The 23079-nt window shown below is 48.9% G+C and overlaps 2 protein-coding genes across 2 annotated transcripts; one reads left to right on the top strand and one right to left on the bottom strand.

The window, feature by feature from the left end:
- Positions 1 to 465: 465 nt before the first annotated feature.
- On the bottom strand, positions 466 to 3759 carry LOC122461736 (zinc finger protein ZIC 4-like). The gene is made up of 2 exons (XM_043522713.1): positions 3029 to 3759; positions 466 to 1678 (listed from the first exon to the last, which is right to left on the bottom strand). The coding sequence occupies exons 1-2, from the start codon at positions 3660 to 3662 to the stop codon at positions 1077 to 1079; spliced, it is 1236 nt and encodes a 411-aa protein (XP_043378648.1). The 5' UTR covers positions 3663 to 3759; the 3' UTR covers positions 466 to 1076.
- A 12384-nt stretch (positions 3760 to 16143) lies between these two features.
- On the top strand, positions 16144 to 19805 carry ZIC3 (Zic family member 3). The gene is made up of 3 exons (XM_007068670.4): positions 16144 to 17284; positions 18416 to 18579; positions 19331 to 19805. The coding sequence occupies exons 1-3, from the start codon at positions 16246 to 16248 to the stop codon at positions 19511 to 19513; spliced, it is 1386 nt and encodes a 461-aa protein (XP_007068732.3). The 5' UTR covers positions 16144 to 16245; the 3' UTR covers positions 19514 to 19805.
- Positions 19806 to 23079: the final 3274 nt, after the last annotated feature.

The following is a 23079-nucleotide window of genomic DNA, read 5'->3' as shown; positions in this document are numbered from 1 at the left end:
TCAATTTCCCCGACTGTGCTGGGGGTGGGGGGAGGGGGGAAGAAGAGAGGTTAATTCATGAGTAATTACAGCTAAGCGACTTCAGTCAAAGCCTGAGCTGTCGTTATCTAGACGCTTAACATTACAAGCCAGACTTGTATCACTGGGCTCCGTCCCCGGAAAATAGACTCCGCAGATCGGAGTATCTGCTGTCCAGCCCAGCTGACAGAACCGGTTCGGTGACTGGGATCTAGATAATTCCCAGCCAATAACTGGCAACACATCTCCCTGCGACCTGACGTGCCCGAGCCTGGAGCGCATTGGGTGATTTATTTCAAATCGTATGTCAAACATCGGTACCAAACGCGCACATCTAGAACATAAACAGAGCATAGCAAGGAAAGGGGCCAAATAATCCCATTAACATTAATGCTAAACAGTAAAACAACAAATCCCGCTTTGAGTGCTTTTCATGTCTATCTCTAAGCGCAGGGTTACAACCCTATTTTTGCAACGCCTCTATGAGACTGCAAATGTAACTGCGACAGGCTAAACCTCACTCGCCCATAACGTGCCAGTGAGAGCCAAGGAGACGCGTTCTGCACAGAAAGAAACCACTGGGCACACGGATGATTGAAATCCGTGCGGGCTAGTTTCCTGGCTGGCGGACAGGACCCAGGCTCAGCTGAGCGCCTGGAAGCACAGAACACACACGTCCTGAGTAACACGTGTGTGTGAGTGTGAGGGAGAGAGATGGGCCTTGAGCGCAGCACGTGGCACCGGGGGGCAAGAGGCGGGTTCGGGTTCTTGACGCTGATGAGCGCGGTGTTTCCAGGTGTTGCCGTGCCGGGAGGGCCGTGGGCTGCTCTTGGCTTGGATTCCTAGGCCAGCATTCGGGAGCCCTTTTGGCCATTGGGTGCTGCTAACCCCAGGTCCGAAGGAGGTTGCAGGCGATTCTCACCCACTGTACATGGACGGTCCAGTTCCCAGAGGGAGCTGCAGCTCCCCAGCGCTCGGCGCCGGCTGGGGGTCAGTGATTCCAAGCCTGGCGCGGGCAGGGGGAAGAAGGCTCCCTTTGGCCCCGGGGAAGTGACCCGTCAGAGCTCACTGAGCCCTCTCCTGGAGGGGGGAGCGCTTCTTCCGGGCCTGCTGTGGCCAGCGCCCGTGGCCCTGCTGTGCCCTGGCTCCCAGCCCTTTCCCAGCCCGGCCGGGAGTGTGAGTGGGCTGGGGGACCTGCGGGAGCCCTCGGAGGGCACCTTGCGCCAGAGCTGGGGGCGAGCCGGCAGAGGGGTCCGTCTGGCCTCACGCCCACTGCGGGAGGTAGCGTGGGAGGCGCCCCCTCTTTCCATCTCCGGGGATTCCCTCTCTCTCCCCTGGCACCTGGGGGGGCCACACCTGGTTAGACAAGCGGCGGAGCTGGCCAGTGACTGGCAGGCGCCAGCCCCCGGCTCCTGCGCCCCCGGGGGCTGTCCGGCCGCCCGGGGCTTGGTGGTGGCGGTGGAGGGGGCTGGCTCGAGGCTGCGGTGCGTTTTCAGGTGTTTGCGCAGGGAGCTGGGGTGGGTGTAGGATTTCTCGCACCCTGTGACTTTGCAGCGATACGGCTTGTCTCTCGAGTGCCCGTGGATGTGCTTCTTCCTGTCACTGCTGTTGGCAAAGCTCCTGTCACACCCCGCGAATTCACACACGAACGGCTTCTCTCCTGGAACAGAAACCCACATGCTCACCCGAAGCAAGGACTGGAGCGATCGCGTGTGGAAGGGGCACAAGAACGTGTCCGCGCTAGGCAACGCGTCATTTCCAGGAGCAAAAGGACCCACTGTTCGCAGAACCAGGGTTTTGTTCGTTCATGCCAGTAACTTTATGGTTGTCAGTGACACCTTTTAGTTACCCAGCATTTCAGAGCTTTCGTGTGATCGGCAGGCTGGGTGGTAGGCGCTTGCGGAGCAGCCATCACAACGTATGCCTTAAATTATGGCGCAAATAAATACATGAAATAATGCCTAGGATCGTTCAGGTTTGGGCAACCATCATCATAATTAATAAAGCGCCTGAAATCACTACCCCAATGCAAGTCCCCGCTCTGCCTTCAGAGGAAGCATAACATATGTTTACTCATTTCTCTGGTGTCAGAATTTGCTGGCTTTGTCTGGGTGGCTAGATAGAGGCAGTCACACACAGAGAGAATTTCCCAGCATGCCTCTAAAATTCTTGTTTTTTAAATATTTGTTTAACATTTCGGTTTGTCCACACTGGGATCTAATGCAAAATAATCCTCGGTAGCGTATTATCCTTTCCGCACAGCGTTTGCTCCCATCTTTCTTTTGGCCAGTAGAGATCTGAATAAAAAATTGTAGACTTGAAGGGGTCTTAAAAACGAGGGACACCAAAATCTAATTAGACAAAAAGCCGGGGCAAAATTTGGGCACGTTAAGTATATTTTTACAGGAAAACGTGGAGGAAAGCAGACGCTGCTGAGACATTTCTTTCACTCCTAGTTTTGTCTGTTTCTTCGTTCTAGCAGAAAAAATCACTTCCCTTTTTGTTTACTATGATATAATCACATGAAAGAAGACTCATTTTGTCAGGCGCTGTAAGGTTCTAGGGGAAGATAATGTCACTGGAACGTGAGTGTGGGAAGGGGAGGGGTACTTGTTACCTTCAGACAATATCAGTGTATTATTGACTGAAGAAGTATTAAATGTGGGTGGGTTGGGGGCTTACCTTTGGACAGTAGCCTGGAAACACAGAGTTTGAGGAGGAGGGGAGGGGAAATGTTAGTAAAAACAATCGTCTCTTGTTTCAGTTATAATACAGCAAAAATATTCCCCCAGTTATAATCAGCACCCAGAGGTAAAGCTATAGCACGTGCCACCGCTCTGGGGGCTTTTCCATTAATATGCAAGGAAAATTAATACTAAGGTATTATTTATTATGATTTTATTCTGATTGGCTTTTATTGCTAATTCAACCCTTTCAAGTCCAGGAAGCAAATGATCCCCCCAACCCCCCAAATCTACTTATGACTATTGCTACTTGCAGTCTAACTAACCTGTGTGGATTCTTTTATGTATCTTCAGGTTTTCAGCTCTTGCAAACACTTTCTCACACCCCGGAAACGGGCATAGAAATGGCCTTTCGCCTGTGTGCACTCTGATGTGGTTTATGAGTTTGTATTTGGCTTTAAAGGGTTTTTTCTCCCTAGCGCAGCCCTCCCAGTCACAAATATGGTTGGGCTGCTCTGGTCCTCCGACGTGCTCCATGGTGACATGGTGAACTAGCTCAAACATGGTGCTGAATATTCTCGAGCAAGCCTGCCTGGCGTGGTGTCCTTTGCTGTCAGTCCACTTGCAGATCAGTTCTTGTGGAATGGGCTGTCCAGGGGAGGGGAGAAAAGCGCCGGTCTCTCTGTGGATTGCCAGATTCATCGTCTGATACCCTTCTAGAACCGAAGAGGCAAAGGGCGGATCAGCCAGAGCTCCAGTTACTGGGCTGCAATGGTGGGACCTGGTTCTCAGACCCCTTGCCAGCCTCCGTGCCCCCTGCTCCTTAGAGTTTCTGGTGCTAGCTGTCTGCTTTGGCAAAGCCTGGTTTTCACGTCCCCTGTGCTTGGGTGAGTCTAGATACATCCGGAACGTGCCGTGGTACGAGGTTCTGGAGGAATTCTCATCTGCAGCTCCGGGCATGGAGGGTCCTGGGGGGATCTTGCTTTTGGGCGAGCTGTCCTAGCTGGTGTCGGAGACACTGGGGACCTCCAGCCATGCACCGAGCCCGGCGTCAGAATCTGGCAAACCGTGGGAGGAGCCGAGTTTTAAGGAATTGCCAGTGGGGTGCCCTCCATCCCCCAGTACTAAGGGTGGCAGCGCCATGCCGCGCTCGGTATTACCATCCCCAGGGTAGGGCAACTAATGAACCTCGACCAGCCTGTCATATTGTGAGCTAGGCAGGTGGATGGGAACCTCCAAAATTAATTATTCCTCCCCCCCCCCATATTTGCCTACTTGGTGTCCATAACAAACACAGCCCACGTGAGCCAGGAAAGGGGGAGAGAAAGACACACACAATAGCCAGGCAAATTGTCAGCAACTCCAGCGTTTGGGGCGCTCGGCACCGTAACTATGCCCTCGTCATTCAGAGCCCTTCAAGTGATAGTAAAAATGCATCTAAACATGCTGCCGTGTGATATATAAAAGCACAGCGGGATGAGCTGCTTTCCAGAAAGGGGCTCGGTGATTGGGTAGGGCTGGGCGTGATTGACAGGAGCTTAGTTTGGTGAAGAGAAGACACGCAAGCTTTCACAGCAGGATTTCTTTTCTAAACTATATCACACTGGCCTTTGAAAAGCGCCGCACACTCTCAGGGAAATAAGGTTTCACGGGCTTGCTTTCTAGGGCGCTGACATTTCTTTAAAACACAACGCAGATCAAAAAAAGAAATCAGATGTGTTCCGAACACAATGTGTTCATTAGTTTATTCCGCGCGGTTTGCTTTCATCTGGTGTCTATATCACCGAGCCCCACCCTTTAATTAAAACAACTGCCTGCCAGCCTGCACCGCAGCGCAGACACACGCTCAGCTTCCCCCTTTGTAGCTCCGGGCGAATGCAATTCAGTGCAACTCGCAGGCGCATGTTGAAAATAAGCGTGAGCGCCTCCAGAGCAGGACGGGCGTGGGCGAAGGCATCGGGAGCTGGCTGCTGCCCGGCTTTGGAGCCTTACGGGGAGCGGTGAGAGTACGTGTGAAATTCCGCTAGTGCCCAGATCGACTTCCACAACACCGCCAGGACAACGGGAGAGCCCGTTGCGACGCCCCTACAAAGGGAGCTCACATGGAACAACGACATGTAATTGTCTTGATCTGGGATCCACATGTGAAAGGCTACATTATTTATTTTTTAGTGGCAAAAGACATTCAAGCAAAGTTTAAATGCGCCCAGGTCTCGCCCCACTAGGCAATCGCTTCGCCGGCGTTTGCTGGTTCGTGTACCTTACAGTGATAACGCTCAGTCCTTTCTGAACCAGGCTTCTCATTGCAAAACTGACACGTCGAAAAACTGTCCCAGTAGGAATTGAATCCGCGGGGTGAAAAGCACACTGGTTGGAGGGGGGCTTAATTCTAGCCACAGAAGCGTGTTAGGTATTCTGCCTTACTTCTGCGAGCCGGAGAGAAAGCTACAATGAAATAATTGGATTTGTTTCCTAGCTGAGGCGTTCCTGCTAATATACCTGCAACCAACCAAACAAAAAGACCTAAAACTTCACCCTGGCAACTTCTAAAGCCTTTTGCAATCGACATGTGTTGATCTCTAGTCTGAGGCAACGACATGGTTATTCTAAACGAAAGACAAATTATTTGATTTATTCCTCAGTTATAAAAATATCCTATACAACCCCTTATAGCAGGCGGAAGGGCGGAATATTGAAATGCTGGTCAATGAATTGGCTAGTTTGCTGTGATATAAATGTAGCTACGGTCCATCAAATTAAAGTCAGATTCTGAGTTGTCGTGACATAAACATTTCCGGTTTAAATACAGTGCTGACGGGGAATTAATGATAACCCCGCCCGACTGATTAGTTTGTGAAAGTAAAAATAAACAGGTCTACAGAAATTCACAAATAAATGCAGCCGTAGTAGCAAAACTTGATCTTTTCTTAGTTCACTAGAAGGAAAATATGATGTTTTGCTAATCTTTCGCCCTCCGCATTTGGTTCTATTTTTAATTTTTGAAGACCAAATACAGGAGCTTTGAAAATAATATTTCCCAATGAAAGTGGTTCACTAATTCAATTCAACAGTAGGCAAACTGCAGGGGGAGCGAGGGACATTCCACTGAAGCCTAGTCATCTTCCCTAGTAAACTAGGAAGATTGCTTTCAAACTACATTTGCTTCTGTCGGTATAAAATTAAGTAATTGCGTCTATCTTCCCTTGACGTTGTTCCTGTCCTAGTCCTTTGTTACTTAACACACAGATATTGAAAAACACCTTATATCACCAATGAATATCTAATAGGTCCCCTATTCTGCCATCCGGGCAAATCAGACGGGTTCACTGAAAATAAAGCCATCTATCGGAACCGTTTAAACACTAAATAGCTCATTTGGTAGCAATAATAAACCCTTTATTTCAGGCATTCACAATAATATTATACGGTTTCCCAGGCTTGCTCGAATTGTCACTGATGTGATTACGCCTAATCCCAAACGATAAATAGAAACAAACGGACATTCAGTACCAACCTTCTCCACACAAACACGGAAGCTTTTATTGATCATGCCTTTTCGGTATCTTTTACCCCTGTGGCTGAAAACTTTCCTTAGCTCTCCAGGTTTATTAATTCACGAGGGATTGCTTTCGGAGCACGTGCATGGCAATTAAGACGTAGTGTGAATTATAAGCTGATTTCACTCCATATTTCCATTCAGAAATATCTTTGCAAAGGAATAAAGGGGTAAAAATAAATCCCAGATCAACATAAAGCCCTAGACGCAGAAACCCAAATGGCAAAATATGAAGAAACCGTTTCAAATCTAACAGGAAAGGCTACAAATATAGCAGAAGAAAAGGCTTAATTCTCCTGGGGGTGGAGGGGGGGGGGTCTAAATGTATCATTTAAGTGTTACTGAATATTGAAGCAACACATCCGGAGTGACTAAGGCATGTAAGCGAGGAAACTGAATACATTAAAACGATACTTCTGTGATGGGTTTTTTTGTTTTTTTGTAAGACCTTAAAATATTCAACACGTTGTTTAAAAATTTCTTCCGTGACATTAGAAACTCATTCGTTTCCTTAGGGGGTGCTAAATTATTTTGCTGGTACTTGAGAGCTAGTGAGTTCTGTGGGGAAACAACGCTAAAACAAACAGGAATGGAGTAATAAGGTGTCATGTTATGTCAAATACTCGGTGTTAACGTAAATCTGCCTCAGTGCTGCAAACCCACAGGGCCCACAAGTTTCCTGGGCTGCCAGGGCTGCCTGCAGGAATGGAGACCAGCAGCCTGAGGGAGGGCAGGAGGAGCAGACACAGGGCTGCAGGAGGGGAGGACCCAGCCAGCTCTGGAGAGGGCATGGCTCCGAAAGGAGAAGGGCTGGATCCTCGTCCCTCCTTCTCTGGGTCCCCTCTCTGCAGCTGCTGGCCAGAGGAGCAGGTGGGAGGGCAGGCACCAGAGACCACCTGAGCCGGAGCCCGAAGCGGCCCCGAGCTCATCGCTTCCGGCTGTGGCCTGCTGAACGTGGGGAGACCCAGCCCCACCGCACGGTGTGTGAAATCCATGAACCCCCCAACCCCGGAGCTCTCACCAAAGGGGGTGCCCAGTCCTCGGCCCTGGGCAGGCGGAGCGCAGCAGCTTCCTCCAAGCACCTGTCCGGGGCCAGGAGACTGCGGCTAGATAAACAGCTTCCCGGGGGGAGGCAGATCCCGCCCGGCTTGGGGAGCCGGCTGGAAGCCTCTGGTCGGATGCACGCAGATTGCCGAGCTACCAGCCACAGGCCCGCAACACGGACCCCTCTGCCCGGGTGGCTCAGGGCGCAGCGCTTGCTCTGCTTTCACCTGCTGGGCCCGGCCAGGCGTCCAAGAACTCCTCTTTCCCCTTATCTTTCATGTCAGGTCTCCTTGCCCACCCAGAGAAATACCTTTCACCTGCCCGCCTCCTGCCCCTGTGCTCCTGGGAGTCAGCTCCATCCCTCGGCTTCTCCCATTGCCAGGCTGCCTGGCTGCGGCTGCACCTGGAGGGCCAGGCTCCCATTGCCCTGACACTGGAAAAGCAAATCGGGCAAAAAGCTCGGGTTCTCTGGCGTGTCCCTGCCCAGAGGAGCTCCGGGAGCCGCCTCACACAGCTGGGTCTCCCCGGGAGGTTTAGGAGCTGGGCCCAGCTTCTGGTGCGGGCGCTGAGCACGCATAAAGCCGGGCAGGCCTTCACGGCAGTGGCCACAGAAGGGGCTGGTGGACTACTGCTGTCCATATGCAATGCGCCGGGAGCAGGGTCGGGCCCTACTCTGTAAAAGGCTGGAAGCGTCTCTTGTAAATAGTGTCGGCTGGTTTGGGGCCGGGGTGAGTCCTCCGGCTCCTTGTGGTACCCCAGGGGGGTACGTGGTCACGATGGGACCCAGGTCAGCAGCGAGAGAGACTTTAGAAGGGGAGGGTGTGACATTTACACCTGTTGGTATTAATTACAACGGCTCCGCGTGCCGAGGGAGAACCTCTCAGAACAGGGGAGACGTGGCAAGGGCCAGTCACACATCCCAGCCGGGTGGGGCCCGATCCTGCAAAAGGGCTATCTGCTTCGCTGGGAGCAGGATCGGGCCCGTATACCGGAAAACGAAGGGCGGAAATCACGGTTTGGCTAAAACCGGTAAAGCTACTGTGATGTTGGGCAGGACCAGAGCGGGCTGGCTGGGGGCGTCTTTCTTTTTTTATTGAACCTAAGGTCCCAGATTCCTGATGCGTTTAATTTCTTTTTTTCTCCATTCTAACGTGCTCCGCTTGTTTTCGATCTGGTATTTTCTCCTTCTTGGCAAATTCTAGGGTTTTTTCCCCTCGTAGTCTTTATGTTCCAAAGGGCCAGCGTGTGAGAGCTATTCTAAGAGAGAGAGAGGTGTGTGTGTGTGTGTGTGTGCGTGTGTGTGTCAGAGAGAGAGACCTGGTAAGCGGCTGGAGGGGGTGGGGAGGGTGATATGTATCCTGTTTGGAAGGGCAGAGAATAATAGAACAAGAGGCGACCCTTGTCCAAGGCAGCAGTTGTTCAGTGTCGCCATCCCAGGCCCGGGTGGCTCCAGGCAAGTCCGGAGCGAGACCCCGATGGCGAGGGAAACATGAAGACCGGGGGAGCTGGCAAGCACCCAGGCGTGACTCTAAGAGCCTGGGGCCCCGGGCCCAGCCCGGGGTGCAATTTGCTCTGCTCTGGAGCTCCCCCTAGTGTCGGGCTGCGCTCCCGTGCAGCTCGTTTCCTCGCCAGCCGCTGGGGCGTTGCTGGGCCGTCGCGCAGCCCGCGCAGTGGGTTTGGACGGCCGCCTTGCAGCGTGCGCCGAGTCCCGCGGGGCCTGCGGACGGGTTTGGGCCACCCCCCTCCGCAAACCTCAGCCCTTCTCCTCTTTCCCGTACCGAGCCCAGGGGCCAGCCAGCTCCAGCGGCTTCCCAACTCCCGCTGCTGCAGCCTGGCGGGCCGGGCGCTTGCAGAGGCTCCGGGGCGCCTGGCTTAGCCCCGAGCCCACCGCACTGGGGCGCGCGGGCTCTGGTGGGCGGGGCTGGGGGGGCAGGAGGACGCGCCAGGTCAGGACATGTGCAGCGCCCCCCCTCCCCCCCCTTTCAGAAACAGGGGGTCGCGCGCTGCCAAAAACGTGACACACACGCCTGCAAACGCCGCGCTGCTTCTCAGTCCATCGGGCTACCCGGGCGGAGGCCGGACTTCCCAGCCCGGCCTGAGCCAAACGGGGACGCGGCCGCAGTAAATCCGAGGGAGCCCGGAGCCGGGGCTGCTTGTCACGGTTCGCCGGAGTCTGAAGTCTCCACCTCAAATCTCCCCTGCAACGCTCCAGCCGAGCCGCGCAGACTTTGTTACAAGAGGATGCGGGTCTGGCGTTTTAGTGAAGTGATCGCTCCTGTTTTCATTCAGGGACTGGGCCCTGGGGGGGGGGGGGGGGGGGGGAGACACAGTAAATAACCTGATCGGTGCAATATTTGGTGCGACTCGAAAAGAAGGGCAAAGAAAAGTGCATATTTCTTCTGCACGTCTTTAACAGCCCTTTGCTACGCTCTCCCCTCTCGCCTCTTCCCTCCCCGTCCTCCGCACGCTGGCTCAGCCCGCTCTCCCCAGCTCAGATCTGCGGGGTGGAGCCCGGTACCCACCCTGCTCGGAGGGCAGCTTGCTTTTATGGGGCAGTTTCGTTGCTGATGAAAGCAGCCGAGGCCAGTGCGGGAAGCGAGGCGCGGAGCTGTTCTGTGGGCAGGCTGGGGACTGGGGACTCGCCACATGCCTTCGAGCCCTTTGGTGGCTTCGGTTGCCCCTCAGGGCTCAGTCACGCAGAAAGGGTCAATAAAGTGTGTGTCCCCCGCAAAAGAAGAAAGACAATAAAGCCACCCTCCAGGTCACAGGTCACCTCGTCACTGATTGAGATATTCGCAACTTTGTCCCCCTTCTACTTCTGAAAAGCTAAAGTTAGCTGGGGAGGGGGAGGAGGGAGCCGGAGCCTGAAAAGGAGACGGGCTTTTGATTCCGGCAACTAGCAAAAGACAACTTAAAATAAGCAAAACAGTCCTTGATTTAGTAAACCTCGCAAAGCTGTCATGGCACCCAGGAGCTGCAAACTCCCCCCCCCCCCCCTTGCCCATGCAAACTCCTTGCAGAGTGAAAGAGACCTGATTTCCTTCCCCAGGGTAGGCAGCTTTGATGTAACATCCCCTTTTTAAAAACAAATAATTAATGCCAGCATTTAGTCGACAAAGAAGGCTAAACAAGCTGGCAGGACTGCAGAAGTAACTTGGGTTTTTTTCCCATTCATATTCTGAAAAGCTAAAAGCTAGCATGCACGTTTGTTGTACCAAATGCATTGCCTGGAAGTAAGTGTGTGTGTGTGTGTGTGTGTGTTGAAGACAACATAATCGGGAGGTGGGGGTGGAAATGGGTATTCTTTAAAAAAAATTAATCTGTTGAACCCCAGATGCCTCTGTGTAAAATAATAATAATAGGCGGGTTGCATTCTAAAAAGAATCAAGAAAAGGAGTATTAGCTAATGTGGGGTTTTCAGGACAAATCTAGAAGTGATTTTTTAAATCTATGCGGTAAACGTAGAATTAAGGCACTGGCAGTGATGGGGGGGGGGGGTGCTGTTGTTTTTTGCTGTCCCTTTAGAAATGGATGTGGGCTCCCCAGATGGGAAAGTTCCTAAAGTCCGAGACATAATGCACACCTAAGACTAAGGTGTCTGAATCCACCCCTTAGACGTTTTTAATTTGTATTTTTACAAACACACATATAAGGAATACGAGAATCCACAGAGGGCACAACATCTTGCAAGAAGGGAGTGACTACAGTGGGCCCGAACAACTTTGTATTCAGCAGTTAATTACCGTCTCCATGTTATGGTCCCCTGGCATATTCCACCGTAAGCACAAATACTGTAAACGCGTCCACCTCAAACTCCGTGGTGTTTTCCCTCTGTAGCTCGCAGAGAGAAACTGAGCTCCCAGGTTCTCTGACTGAATCAGGCTGTATGTCACGAATTGTTTGGGCTTTTGAGAGCCCTGGTTTTGCAAAGGGAAGAACCCGTTTTATGTATGTATTTATTTTAGTCTTAAGAATAATTGAAAAATGCTCCTCAGATTTTGCAACCCAGAGGAACCATCCGTTATTTTAACCTGGTTTTTGTTCCCGTGTGGATTAAAATAGAACCTAAACTTCGCCCCGAAGCCAAATACAGAAAAAGATACTGGAGTCAAACAAGAATTCCGCTCCTTTTATTTACAGTATGTCCCTGATGTTCTTCCTAAGCATCACCCTGGCAGTTCAGCGATCTCTGCGTGCTTACTGGAGATATTTGCTTACCTTTCTATTGCTTTTGATTATCTAGGCTCTAGCATACAATTCACCCCATGCACTTATTAAATTTAATTCATTCATTACAGTACGCGGAGAGAGCGGGCGAGTTCCTACACACTTCCATTTTTTATAAACACAGCTCGTGTTTTTCACCCCCATTTTCGATACATTAAAGTATTTCTTCCTGCCTCTCTCTGCACTTTGATTTTCTGAACCCCTTTCTTTGTCGAAGTTCAGACCTGTTTACTTCAGCCGGTATCTCTGAAGTTCAAATGTACATGTGATTACCCCTCGACTGATTGACAGTTACAATGAAAATGTCTCATTCGCTTCTGGTTTGCATTTAATTACACTGGAATTGCAATATGGTTATGGCAAAAGAAAAACTACATTCCTTTCCGCTTATTAGTGAGATCCATTTGTCTATGATACACTGAATTGTAAAAGGAATTTAGCGCTCATAAAATATTTGCCTTTCTAGCTGGGGCTGCGGTTTGAAAACAAAAACTCTTTACACGGCCATCAAAAAACTTCCAGCCCAACCCAGCTATTCGCTTTTCAGCAGGCACAGAGCTGAGGAGAGATCAATACAGAAACTTCACCTGGAAAGCCCCATAGATACATTATCTTTAATGGGAAAGAAATGGCTTTGGGAAATTTGCCTCTTGTCTGACATTTCTGTGGGGAGTATCTGGGGCCCAGTCTCGCAGTTTTCACTCTGGCAATAGGACCATCGACTTGAATGGGAGTTTTGCTGGAGTAAGGGCGGTAAAATGAGATTTACAGTCAAGAAAACGCCCTTTTTGTCAGTTTCACGCACACACAAATGATCCTGGGTCTGATGTGCGTTGTAAAGCGAGGCGTACGGTTTGTCCGAGGGTAGGAGGATTTCGCAAAACCATGGGCACAGCAAATGGCTTCTTCACTCTATAAAACTCCCTCCCTCCCTGTATAACCAAAGACTCCTGTATTGAAATAAACCAGGGGTCATTCGCAGGAAGGGAAGGCGCTTGCTGCTTGAAAAGGTCTTTCGGGTTTTGTGGGTGTCCAATTCCAACCCCAGTCCAGATTTAAAAATAAAACAAACTAAAAAAGGGGCAAATTGCACAAATATGCGTTTGACCTGAAGCTGGAATAGGGATCCCCGCCTACTTTATCCATGCAGACTAAAAACGCCGGATGACGATTCAGCAATGCTAATTTCTTTGTGCATTTTTTATATTTAATGGCTTTAAAGGTGAGAGATATTTGACCTCTGTCTCTGCGAAATAAACACAAGGAATCTTGGACTGGTTATACAGTATACTGCAGTGAATCGAAACCACGATTTAGTGAACTTGTGAAAAGACAAACAAACCAATCACGTTGGTTTAGATGCAAAAAGGAAAAACAGAGAATGCGCTTTCCTATTAAACGTATGCAATTACTGGATATTTAGTTTCCTAATGCAAAATAAAAACAAGACCATCTACAATCTTTTATATACATACAAACATTATTACACACGCGCGCATATAGACCCGGCAAAGTAGACCTGGGAAACGTATAAAACAAAGATTTATGGGCTAGTTTATGTCGCCTGATCCACAAGTAGACTCTAGTATCTCAGGGCTGCTAACGTTGCCTTCTGCTAAGCATAGCATGGTTTCAGGAATGGCGAATCGGGGCTCGTTTAAAGCTACAGTCTCTTTCCCCGCTCGGGTTGCTTCTCTTGAGAAAATTTGGCGCTTTTACCACTAAAGAGCTAATATTTTGATATGCAAACGCCCCCCCCCCCCCAGCTTTTCCTGTGTAAAGCCAAGTTCGCCTCCCTCCTCCTCCACCGCGTTGAAAGGTTCCCTAAAAAAACCCGTGGCTGTCTGGCAACAGGGACTAGACTCTGAACTTCACTTTCTTTGCTGAGTTATTTATTTAATGAATGCTAAGCGGCCAGCAAGCCGCTCACATCTGGATAAATTTACCCATCCACCCTTTCAGAGCACCTGGGTCAAAAGAGAAACCACCCAACAAACAACAAATCCCCTCCGATGACAGAGCGCGCCCTGGGTTTTCGTGGTGAGCAGCAGAGCGCCTGGAAGCTGTTTTACATCATATTCAGGCTAAAGACAATGGACAGAACTACACGTGAGGCCTTCTGCAAAAGCAAAGGTCATTCGCCCTCGGTTGCCCCAGGTCGGGAACTTCACAGGCATTTCTCTACCCAACACTGGGTTGATGATCTAATTGAATTATGCCTTTTTGTTACAGAGACAACACAACACGTGCTGGAGGTAATTAATTATCCGACCTGGGCCCTCGCTCGGGCGGACACACAGACCAGGTACAGCACTTGGAAAGCCCCCTTCGGTTTGCAGTGTGCAATGAAACACGGAAAGGGGAAAGTTAGACGAACTTGGCTGAGCCCCTGGAGCGACACTGTAGTGATGTCGGAGTCCAGGGGCACTGGATATGGACTATCAGAAAACGGCCGAGCAGGTTACTGCTTTGGGCCTGAGTTTCGCACACTTCCTCTCACTCCACCCCCATCAGAGCCCTCAAGCATATTCTCAGATCTACACACACCGCACCGAACAAAGAACGACCACTGCATAGTCTCCGAGCTTTTAAATCCTTCCTTGTTCATTTTATTTTCTAACACTGATTCTCAGAGTTTAATGTGCCCCGTTTAGGCAAATGCCTCCCTGTTTGGTGTGTGTGTGAGAGTGTTTGTGTGTGTGAAACAAAACCCGAAGCAAACGGTATCCTCGGAGCCAGAACCCCGTCTCTCCTCCCCCGAAATCTGCATTAAATCGACTATTTTTCTATTGCAAGCGGGGTTTATTGTTTGTTTGTTTTTTTCTAGATGCAATAATCTAAGACAGAAGTGACTCACTCACCTTCCAACTTTGTGAATGTTCTTGATGGATGTGGAGTGTGAATTTTGATTGGTTTGATGGGAGATGGTGTTACTACTGAGGGAGATTTTATATCGGTGGCTTTTTTTTTCAAACCCTAAAATAAAGAATGTGAAGTCTTTCCTGGGGCTGATTGGGGGGAAGGATGTGAAAGGGCTGCAGTTATAAAGCGCTGCTTGAAGCAGTCTCTCAATGCGTCTCTGAACTTGATCAGATTTTATGTTTCCTGCAGAGAGACGGCGGCAATCCTGTGAGACTAGCTCAATAGACAGACTTTGGGGCTCAGCAAATCTCAGGATATTACAATTACAGCCATCTTTCTTTCTGCCTTTTATTTCCACTCTTGCTCCCCATAGTTCTTTGCAAATGCTTTCCAGAACAGAAAATGAGCGGATTTATGGGGCTGTCTGCAGCAGATAATTATTTCAAGGCAGAACGTTGCAATTGCAAAATAATAATAAAGTCCATCAATAAATAAATACAATAAAATAAACAAAAAAGGCAACTTTGATTGAGGCTTTGGTCCACATCTCTAGAGCAATTTATATAGTGATAAAAGAGAATCATTTACACTGTTTGTGGAGCTAAAACCCACGGCATTTAAGCTTAGGAACATGGCGGGTTTATGCCCTTTATCTTGTTCAGCCCAAGATTTGAAATAATCTCTCTTTTTTTTTTATTTCCTTCATCTTCTTGTGGGGAAAAAGAAGCGGTGTGTGGCGGCTAAACCTAAGCGAGGCCCACCAAATTTAGCACCTAAATACAATCGCTTTAAAGTCGCGGCTGTTCAGTCTCCCCCCTGCCCCCGCCCGCAGGAAGAGAGAGCACGCAAACGTTTGGCGAGCCGCTCTGATTTATGCCGCCTTAATTTTTATTCGTTTTTAAATCTTTTCTTTTTAATAGCACGAGAGATTTACGACTTCCAATCAAGGTGCCGTTTTTCAGCAGCTGGATCGCACCCGCGAAGGGCTACAGCCGCTATCCCGTTGCTCTCTGTGTCTTTTGATCTCTCCTTTGGCCCGTTAGTGGCTCCCCACGCGTTTCTTGGTTTATTTGTTTCTTTAAAAAAAAAAAACACCCCCCCAACCCGGACGCTTTAAAACGTGGGTGGAAGCAGGCGGGGGGGACGCACAGAGAGCGGGATGCGGGGGGGACTAGTGCATGGGATCCCGGGGACCGAGTGCAAGGAAGAGGGGAAAGGGAGGCAAGCCCGGGACTGGGGAAGCAGCCGGGAGCTCCGCCTCGCTTGCTCGGGCGGGCGGGAGGCCCCTTTAATGCGCTCCCGGCCCCAGCCGCTGCCGCGCGCCCCAAGAGCCGGGCCAGCCAACAAAACATGTGGGCTCGCGGGCACCCTTTAACCTCACCTGCGAGTCGCTAAAGCCGGGCGGGCCAATCAGCGCGCCGGCCGGGGCGCGAGCGGCCAGAGTCAATGTTGCACGCTGCCACTCACGCGCGGCGCGGCCAATGGGCGGGCCGGCCGGGGGTCAGGTGACGCCTTGCCAGCCGGCTCCCCATTGGCTGGGCGCGGGCTGGCTCCCGAGTTGGTTTATGTGCGGGGAGTGCGCGCGTGAGGGGAGCAGTCCAAGGACGTTGCCGGGCGGGAGCGGAGGGGCCGGACGCGGAGCCGGGCAGCCGGGCTGGGGTGCGCGGCGCTGCCCGCGGCTGGGCGGGGACGGGGGGCGCGGGGCAGCCCCCAGCCGGGCGCGCGTGGGGCGGTGTCGCGTGGGGCTGTGTCGCGGCCGCCGCCCGCCCGCCCGCGGTGCATGAGCTCGTCCCCCCGCGCCTGGCCCATTGTGCTGGGGGGGACCCTCCCTCGGGCTCCCGCCCGCCCTCCTCCATGGCCATGCTGCTGGACGGGGGGGCGCAGTTCCCCGCCCTGGGCGTCGGGGGCTTCGGGGCCCCCCGCCACCACGAGGGGCCCAGCCGCGGCGACGCCGCCGCCGGGATGGGGCTGAGCCCCTTCGGGGACGCCTCGCACGCGGCGGCCTTCAAGCTCAGCCCGGCCGCCCACGAGCTCTCGTCCGGGCAGAGCTCGGCCTTCACCCCGCAGGGCTCGGGCTATGCCAACGCGCTGGGGCACCACCACCACCATCACCACCACCACCACGCCGGCCAGGTGCCCGCCTACGGGGGCGCCGCCGCCGCCTTCAGCTCCACGCGGGACTTTCTCTTCCGCCAGCGGGGCGCCGGCCTCGGGGAGCCCGCCCCCGGGGGCGCCCAGCACGGCATCTTCGGCGGCTCCCCCGGCAGCCTGCACGGGCCGCCGGGCATCGCGGAGAGCCCGGGCTACCTGCTCTTCCCGGGGCTGCACGAGCAGGGCCCCAGCCACACCTCGCCCGGCGGGCACGTGGAGAACGGGCAGATGCACCTGGGGCTGCGGGGGGATCTCTTCGGCCGGCCGGACCCTTACCGGGCCGTCTCCAGCCCCCGCACGGACCCGTACGCCGGCGCCCAGTTCCACAACTACAACCCCATGAACGTGAACATGGGCATGAACGTGGCGGCCCATCACCACCACGGCCCGGGGGCTTTCTTCCGCTACATGCGCCAGCCCATCAAGCAAGAGCTGTCCTGCAAGTGGGTCGAGGAGAGCCAGATCAGCCGCCCCAAAAAGAGCTGCGACCGGACATTCAGCACCATGCACGAACTGGTCACCCATGTGACGATGGAGCATGTCGGGGGGCCGGAGCAGAACAACCACATCTGCTACTGGGAGGAATGTCCGAGGGAGGGCAAGTCCTTCAAGGCGAAATACAAACTGGTGAACCACATTCGGGTTCACACTGGGGAAAAACCGTTCCCTTGCCCGTTCCCAGGCTGCGGGAAAATCTTTGCCAGGTCCGAGAATCTGAAGATCCACAAAAGGACGCACACAGGTAAGGAGGGAGACGAAAAACGGGGTGCGTGAATTATGAAACGGTGGGAATTAAAGAACCGCCCTCAAATCCAAATATACTCCCCCCCCATCGATCCCACCGTGCGAGACCGAAAAGCGGGAATCAAATGCTACTTTCCCCGGTTTGGAGCTAAGTTACAGTTTGTTCGCGGTTCTTTAAAACTTCTCACTCTGCGAGTTTGGGTCGTTTAACATCCGCATGTTCCACGCGCTTGTAAATTTCAGTCCAAGAAGAGCAATCGCTTATTTCTCTATAGTCTAGCTTGACAGAGAGAAGATTTTGTCCGATTTTTTTGTTGGCTCGGTTTGGGGGTTTATATGAGGCAAAGAGAAATTGTTTTGTGTGGATTGCTTTACATACGATTTAGCTCTCTGCGTACATTCTGTTAAGGAAACCATACAAATGCTAATTCAATCTAATTTTCGGTTACTTCCGTTCTTTTTTAGTCTTGATTGGCACATCTCCTAATTAAATCAGTGATACTTTTGTCAAAGTATTTTTATTTGGAGCTCTGTCTTCAATTCAGGTCTCCACAAAAGTGAAGTAAAACTAGAAAAGGCAGGAAACCCACACATTTTCCTTCTTGTTGAGCGCATCTTGTAAAACTGTCTGTTGCTCCAGAATTTATCTGGATTTGCGCTCCCCCCCCTTCCCAACATCAAGTACTGGTAGTCTGCCTTTAACACTTCGCTTAGCACAACCGTTGCATTTGAAAGAGGCAAATTAAAAGTAACAAAGGACGGATTGAATTTAACTGTAACGTAACAAATCCTATTGTCTGATCCTTTTTTGTGTGTATGTGTGTGTGTGCATACTACCTCAGCCGAGGTGTTTGAGGGGTAAAGCTTGGGAAAGGAGGGGGTTGAAGGGAAATAAAAGTTAAATAATTAAGGGAAAAAAGAAATAAGTGTTTGATGCTTGGTGCGTTTCCACTGACATTGAAGGAAAACGGTTTGTGAGACGACGGACGAAAGCCAAGGGAGTGTCTGTCTTCCACTCTGCAGCAAATTAATTGTTTTAAGTGAGTTGCCAACGTGACCGATCCGCTAGCGGGGAATCAAAGTGAACCTTTCCTCTGGAGCCTCCTTTAACCCTTTCTGAATTTTGCAGGTGAAAAACCTTTTAAGTGTGAATTTGAAGGCTGTGATAGACGTTTTGCGAACAGTAGTGACAGAAAGAAGCACATGCATGTACACACTTCAGACAAGCCTTACATCTGCAAAGTGTGTGATAAGTCTTACACGCACCCCAGCTCTCTTAGGAAACACATGAAGGTAATTAACTCTTGATCGCTTTACTGTTACTAAATATCATCTCGGAGCCTGTTCTCTTCCCCCCCCTCCCCCTTAACCTACATTTGAACAATGATCGGTGCTGCTTTAGGATGACACAATTCACCCATTCGGAAAGATTTATGTTAACAGCATTTTACATTCGTCTCCGATTGATAAAAATGATCAGTAGGACTGTCTATTTTCGCTCTTATCTCACAGTTCAGGCTGTAATTGATAGCTAGGCCCTTTCAGTAATAACAGTCGTTTGGGTAAATTGCATTCTTTCTTTTCTTGTTCCAGAGACCGAATAGGAAAACATGTCCTGCAGCTCTTCAGTGAGGGATAAGTAGCTACTACCGATTACTGGCGAAGAAAGTATTGGCATGTTTTAAAAACTTTGACATCAACAACCAATGCTGAACATTCGTAAACGATATGTTCAAGTCAATACCTGGCATTTCCGCAATCAAACTCTAATAACTAGCTGGCATAAATGGTGGGGAGAAATATTCTCAGATTGTCAGTAAGGAGGGGGGAGGGAGAAAACTCGCTTTAAAATTACAATCTCACAGCTGCATGGATAAGTTTTCCATTCCCCGAATAATTTATGATTTGTTGACTGTATTAGGGTCATCAGGTAGGAAGTGTAAATACTTACCTGAGTCATCCTGCGCTGTTCGTCGTGTTCGAACTCGGACCGAGTAGTGTCAGTGTGACATGATATTTCTCACATTATACCTGTTCCTTTTAGGTTCACGAATCGCAAGGGTCAGATTCCTCCCCAGCTGCCAGTTCAGGCTACGAATCGTCCACTCCGCCCACTATAAGTTCTGCAAACAGTAAAGACTCTACTAAAAGTCCTCCATCAGCAGTTCAAAGTAACACAAGCCACAACCCCGGACTTCCACCCAATTTTAACGAATGGTACGTCTAAGGACAAAGCAGCCAAGCTTAACTGTAGACTGGACCAAATGAATTCAAAGGAAAACTGAAAATCAATCACACGGAAATGGAGTTTTCAGGCAAACAACCGTACAGGGCTACATCCAGTTCATTGCAATTATCCAGGAAAGGGTTTTTAATTTTTTTGCAAGATCCAGACGCTGGACTAGCATGTCCTTTTCTCAGGATTGGATTTTTTTTGTTTGGTTTTGGCATTTGCAGTAATTTCTTTGATTTTTTTTTCTCTTCCCCTCTTCCAATCGCCTCCCCTTCTCCCTTCATTTGAACACTGTTTTTTATTTTTTATTATTGTCTCTCTCCTTTTTTGGCTTTTTCTTCCTTCGGTGGGATGCTGACATGAGGATGCAAATTCTCCTTCGCCTTAGTGGTGATTGTTTAAACTCACATTCTTAAACCGTGCCAAAGTCCTGTTATGTCTTGAACCTCTCTCTCTCTCTCTCTCTCTCTCAGAGCATTATCCTTGTGAATGTATTCTCGTCTGATGGGTTCGTCCGGTATTTTTCAAGATGAGGCTGTGGTGTTATTCTACCCAGATTGTGACCGTTTAGTAAAACAGTTGCCTTTTTGTAATACCCTTTTTTGTAAATACATATCCATGATGCCATATTTATCGTTTGTAATTTAATTATTGATACGAAGTGCCGGGAACTGAACAATATTTATGGGGGGGGAAAAGTGTTTTCTAACAAAAAAAAAATACCCAACAAAAAAACCCAACAAAAAAATTACAAAACTCTGTACAGTTTTTGGTTATAACTGCTTTAGCATTAAAAATTTATTGTTTTTGAAAGAACACAATGGAATAGTTTTTGAACCACTGTCTTGTATTTCCTTATTGCTTTGTGAACTACTCTTTACACCCAGCACTGGCCGAGTAACCACATATCAAGGTGTTTGTATCTCATCCCCATTCTTTATAGGAATTGGTTTCCCTATTGCAGGCTAGCAATATACAGTGTTCCTTTCAATAGGGGAATGAGGGTCGTTGTTGTTTTTCCTTGTCTCCGCCCCCACATCCCAGTGGTTTGTTTTCACCTCGAGCTTCATATGTTTGTTCCTGCACTTTCTGGGAGCGAATCAAATATTACTGACCTGTCCTGTGAGTGTCCATGACGTCTCTCTATCTTGCACTTCAAAGAAGAAGAGCTGCATTTCGGCCTCCCAGTGCTGCATCCGTAAACATCAGAAGGTAAATGCAATGAGTTTTATCTTTGTGTGTGGCTCCTTTTTACCCTATGCAGAAAGGCATGCATATGTCTCCATGGATGGATGGATATACACACCCACCTCTCTCTATCTCTGTATCTATATATATGCTTTTTAAGAGGTTTAGCATGAATCTGAAATAGCTGGGTGGTGAGTAAAAGAGCCAGTTCCATCTGTTTACTTCAGATTAAAGTAAGTGCTTCTTAAAAGAATTATAGTTTCTCCGAGTATTAGAAAAGAAAAAAAAAGTGGATTTGTTTGGCTGTATATAACCCAATACACAGTTATCAAAATTATTCTGTATAGCCAACCCTATGATGACTTCAATAGTGTTTCTAGAAAAACACTATAGAAATTCTTTGACAAATATATTTTGCAAACCTAATGAGTTGTTGAGAGATGCTGATGAATTATTTCCATTAAAATCAGTAACATATGAAATACAATTGTTTGTTTTTGTAATAAAATTCTAACCTGGACATTTATTTTCTTTGGCCAAAGGAACATCGTAACTGAGCATATACACAATTCTAGACAACTAATATCTGTTTGATAATTAAATGTTTTTAAAAGAAAACCAATATTTAGTCATGTTTAGGAAGATTTATCAGTTTTCACTTTATACATGAAATTTAGGATGGTATGTTTTTATATTTAGTTTTTGGTTTCTAATTTTAGGTTAGTAATGAAGGCAAAGTGTGAACAGGGACTGTATTAAGGAAATGAAAGGCAGGAAATGGGGAAAAGATTGAAGAATTTAAGAGAGAAATGTTAGCTTGATAAATTACTACTGAAAAACAAAAAACACAAACCAAAACCTTCCCTCCCTCCATACTTCCCGCTCCAAAATATTTAAGATTTTTCATTTGTATCAGGATGATCTCGGTTGATGTAAACAATTAATGAATCCACCGTTTTGGTTTTTTCTCCGAGTTTTGAAAACTTAATCTTAGCATATATACACAGACTGGAGTGGACTGCTGTTTCTAATATTCATTTTGCATTTGGACCATCCTGTGCTTTGTTTAACTTTCTCAAAGTTAAAATACAGCCCCGTTCATTTTTAATTAATAAAAGATGCCATCTTTCCAGAAGTATTGGGATTGGAAATTAAAAATAGGTTGTATTGGTCTTCCTAAACTTGTGATTAAGATGAACTAATTGTTATATCTTATCTGCAGGATTTAACAATATATGATGCTACTGACTAGCACCACTTGTGTACATCCATAGAATGGAAGGCAGCATTTGAAGGTGTACACAGTTCAGCTGGAGAAAGCAACTTACTCTGTAGACTGTTAGCATTTCTCCCCTAGCTCTGAGGATGTGAGTAATTTGATGGGAGCCCTGCTGCACCTTTCATGTCTGGGTTTCCCCCAGACAGTCCCATCTTGAACTTGACACTGGGAAGGGCTGGACTGAGAATGCTGTTTGTTTACTTCTTGCTTTAGGATTTCTTTTATTTTAGGCAACTTAGATCAAATGCACAAATCGTTTTTTTTTTTTTTTTTAAAAAAAAAGGAAAAAAAAGAAAAAAGAAAAGTTGATCGGAAATAACGCCTGAGACCAAGCAGATCTATTAGGATCTTCGACAGGATGCCTGCACTTCCAAAATGAGGACTAGTTCGCCAGTTTCTACAATGCTCTTTTCCATGTCCTACTTTTCCCACTTGAAAGAATTATCTTTGATTTAAAAAATGTATTTCGATTTCTTCTGTGGAGCTAAATATTTCTTTTGCGATACACAGAGCAGACTTGGACCGCAAGGCAATGGATTGGAAACCCAGCACCACTAAAGTTCTCAGCTTTACACCGAAGCAAGTAGCCCTGTGCCACGCTGCAAAATAAAGGAAAAGCGCAAGGTGAGACGTTTTGTATTGCAACATGCTACTAATAAAATAAGAACTAAATGCAATAGATTGTTGCCGTGTGACAATTAAATGCAGCTTTTTAATGTTTTTTTTTTTTTTTTTTACATTTTCTGAACCTTTCCCAGTTACCTTCAGGTCTCACCAGACAATTCTCCATGATCATTTTAAAAATGCTCTTTTAACAGTAAGTTAAGGAGTTTTGCGTGTTCACCGCCCTGACACTGGACCTGTAACATACATCTCTAAATGCAGATTGGTTCGGTTTAACTGAGATGTCCCTTCCCGTGCTGTGCAGGAGCCCTAATGTTGGCCATTGGATTTTGGAATAACTTTCGGAGCGTTAAGTAGAGGGGGCAGGGTCGCTGGCCTGGGCTGCCCGCTGGCTTTCCGACGTTGCAAATCTTTTAAATGCTGTCAGACGCTTTTTGTTGCAGCTCCGGAAGCATCCTGGTGCTTGTTA

Source organism: Chelonia mydas, chromosome 9 (genome assembly GCF_015237465.2).
Source record: "Chelonia mydas isolate rCheMyd1 chromosome 9, rCheMyd1.pri.v2, whole genome shotgun sequence".
Taxonomy (NCBI): domain Eukaryota; kingdom Metazoa; phylum Chordata; order Testudines; family Cheloniidae; genus Chelonia; species Chelonia mydas.
Note: the sequence above shows the minus strand (reverse complement) of the source record. Positions and strands in the feature narration are given on the sequence as shown.

Excerpts from the sequence above, each read along its gene's own strand:
- LOC122461736 (XM_043522713.1), bottom strand. The coding sequence starts at position 3,662 with ATGCCCGGAGCTGCAGATGAGAATTCCTCCAGAACCTCGTACCACGGC. Across the intron at positions 1,679-3,028 it reads ACATAAAAGAATCCACACAG|GAGAGAAGCCGTTCGTGTGT; the intron begins GTTAGTTAGACT and ends TTTCTGTTCCAG.
- ZIC3 (XM_007068670.4), top strand. The coding sequence starts at position 16,246 with ATGGCCATGCTGCTGGACGGGGGGGCGCAGTTCCCCGCCCTGGGCGTC. Across the intron at positions 17,285-18,415 it reads CCACAAAAGGACGCACACAG|GTGAAAAACCTTTTAAGTGT; the intron begins GTAAGGAGGGAG and ends TGAATTTTGCAG. Across the intron at positions 18,580-19,330 it reads CTCTTAGGAAACACATGAAG|GTTCACGAATCGCAAGGGTC; the intron begins GTAATTAACTCT and ends TGTTCCTTTTAG.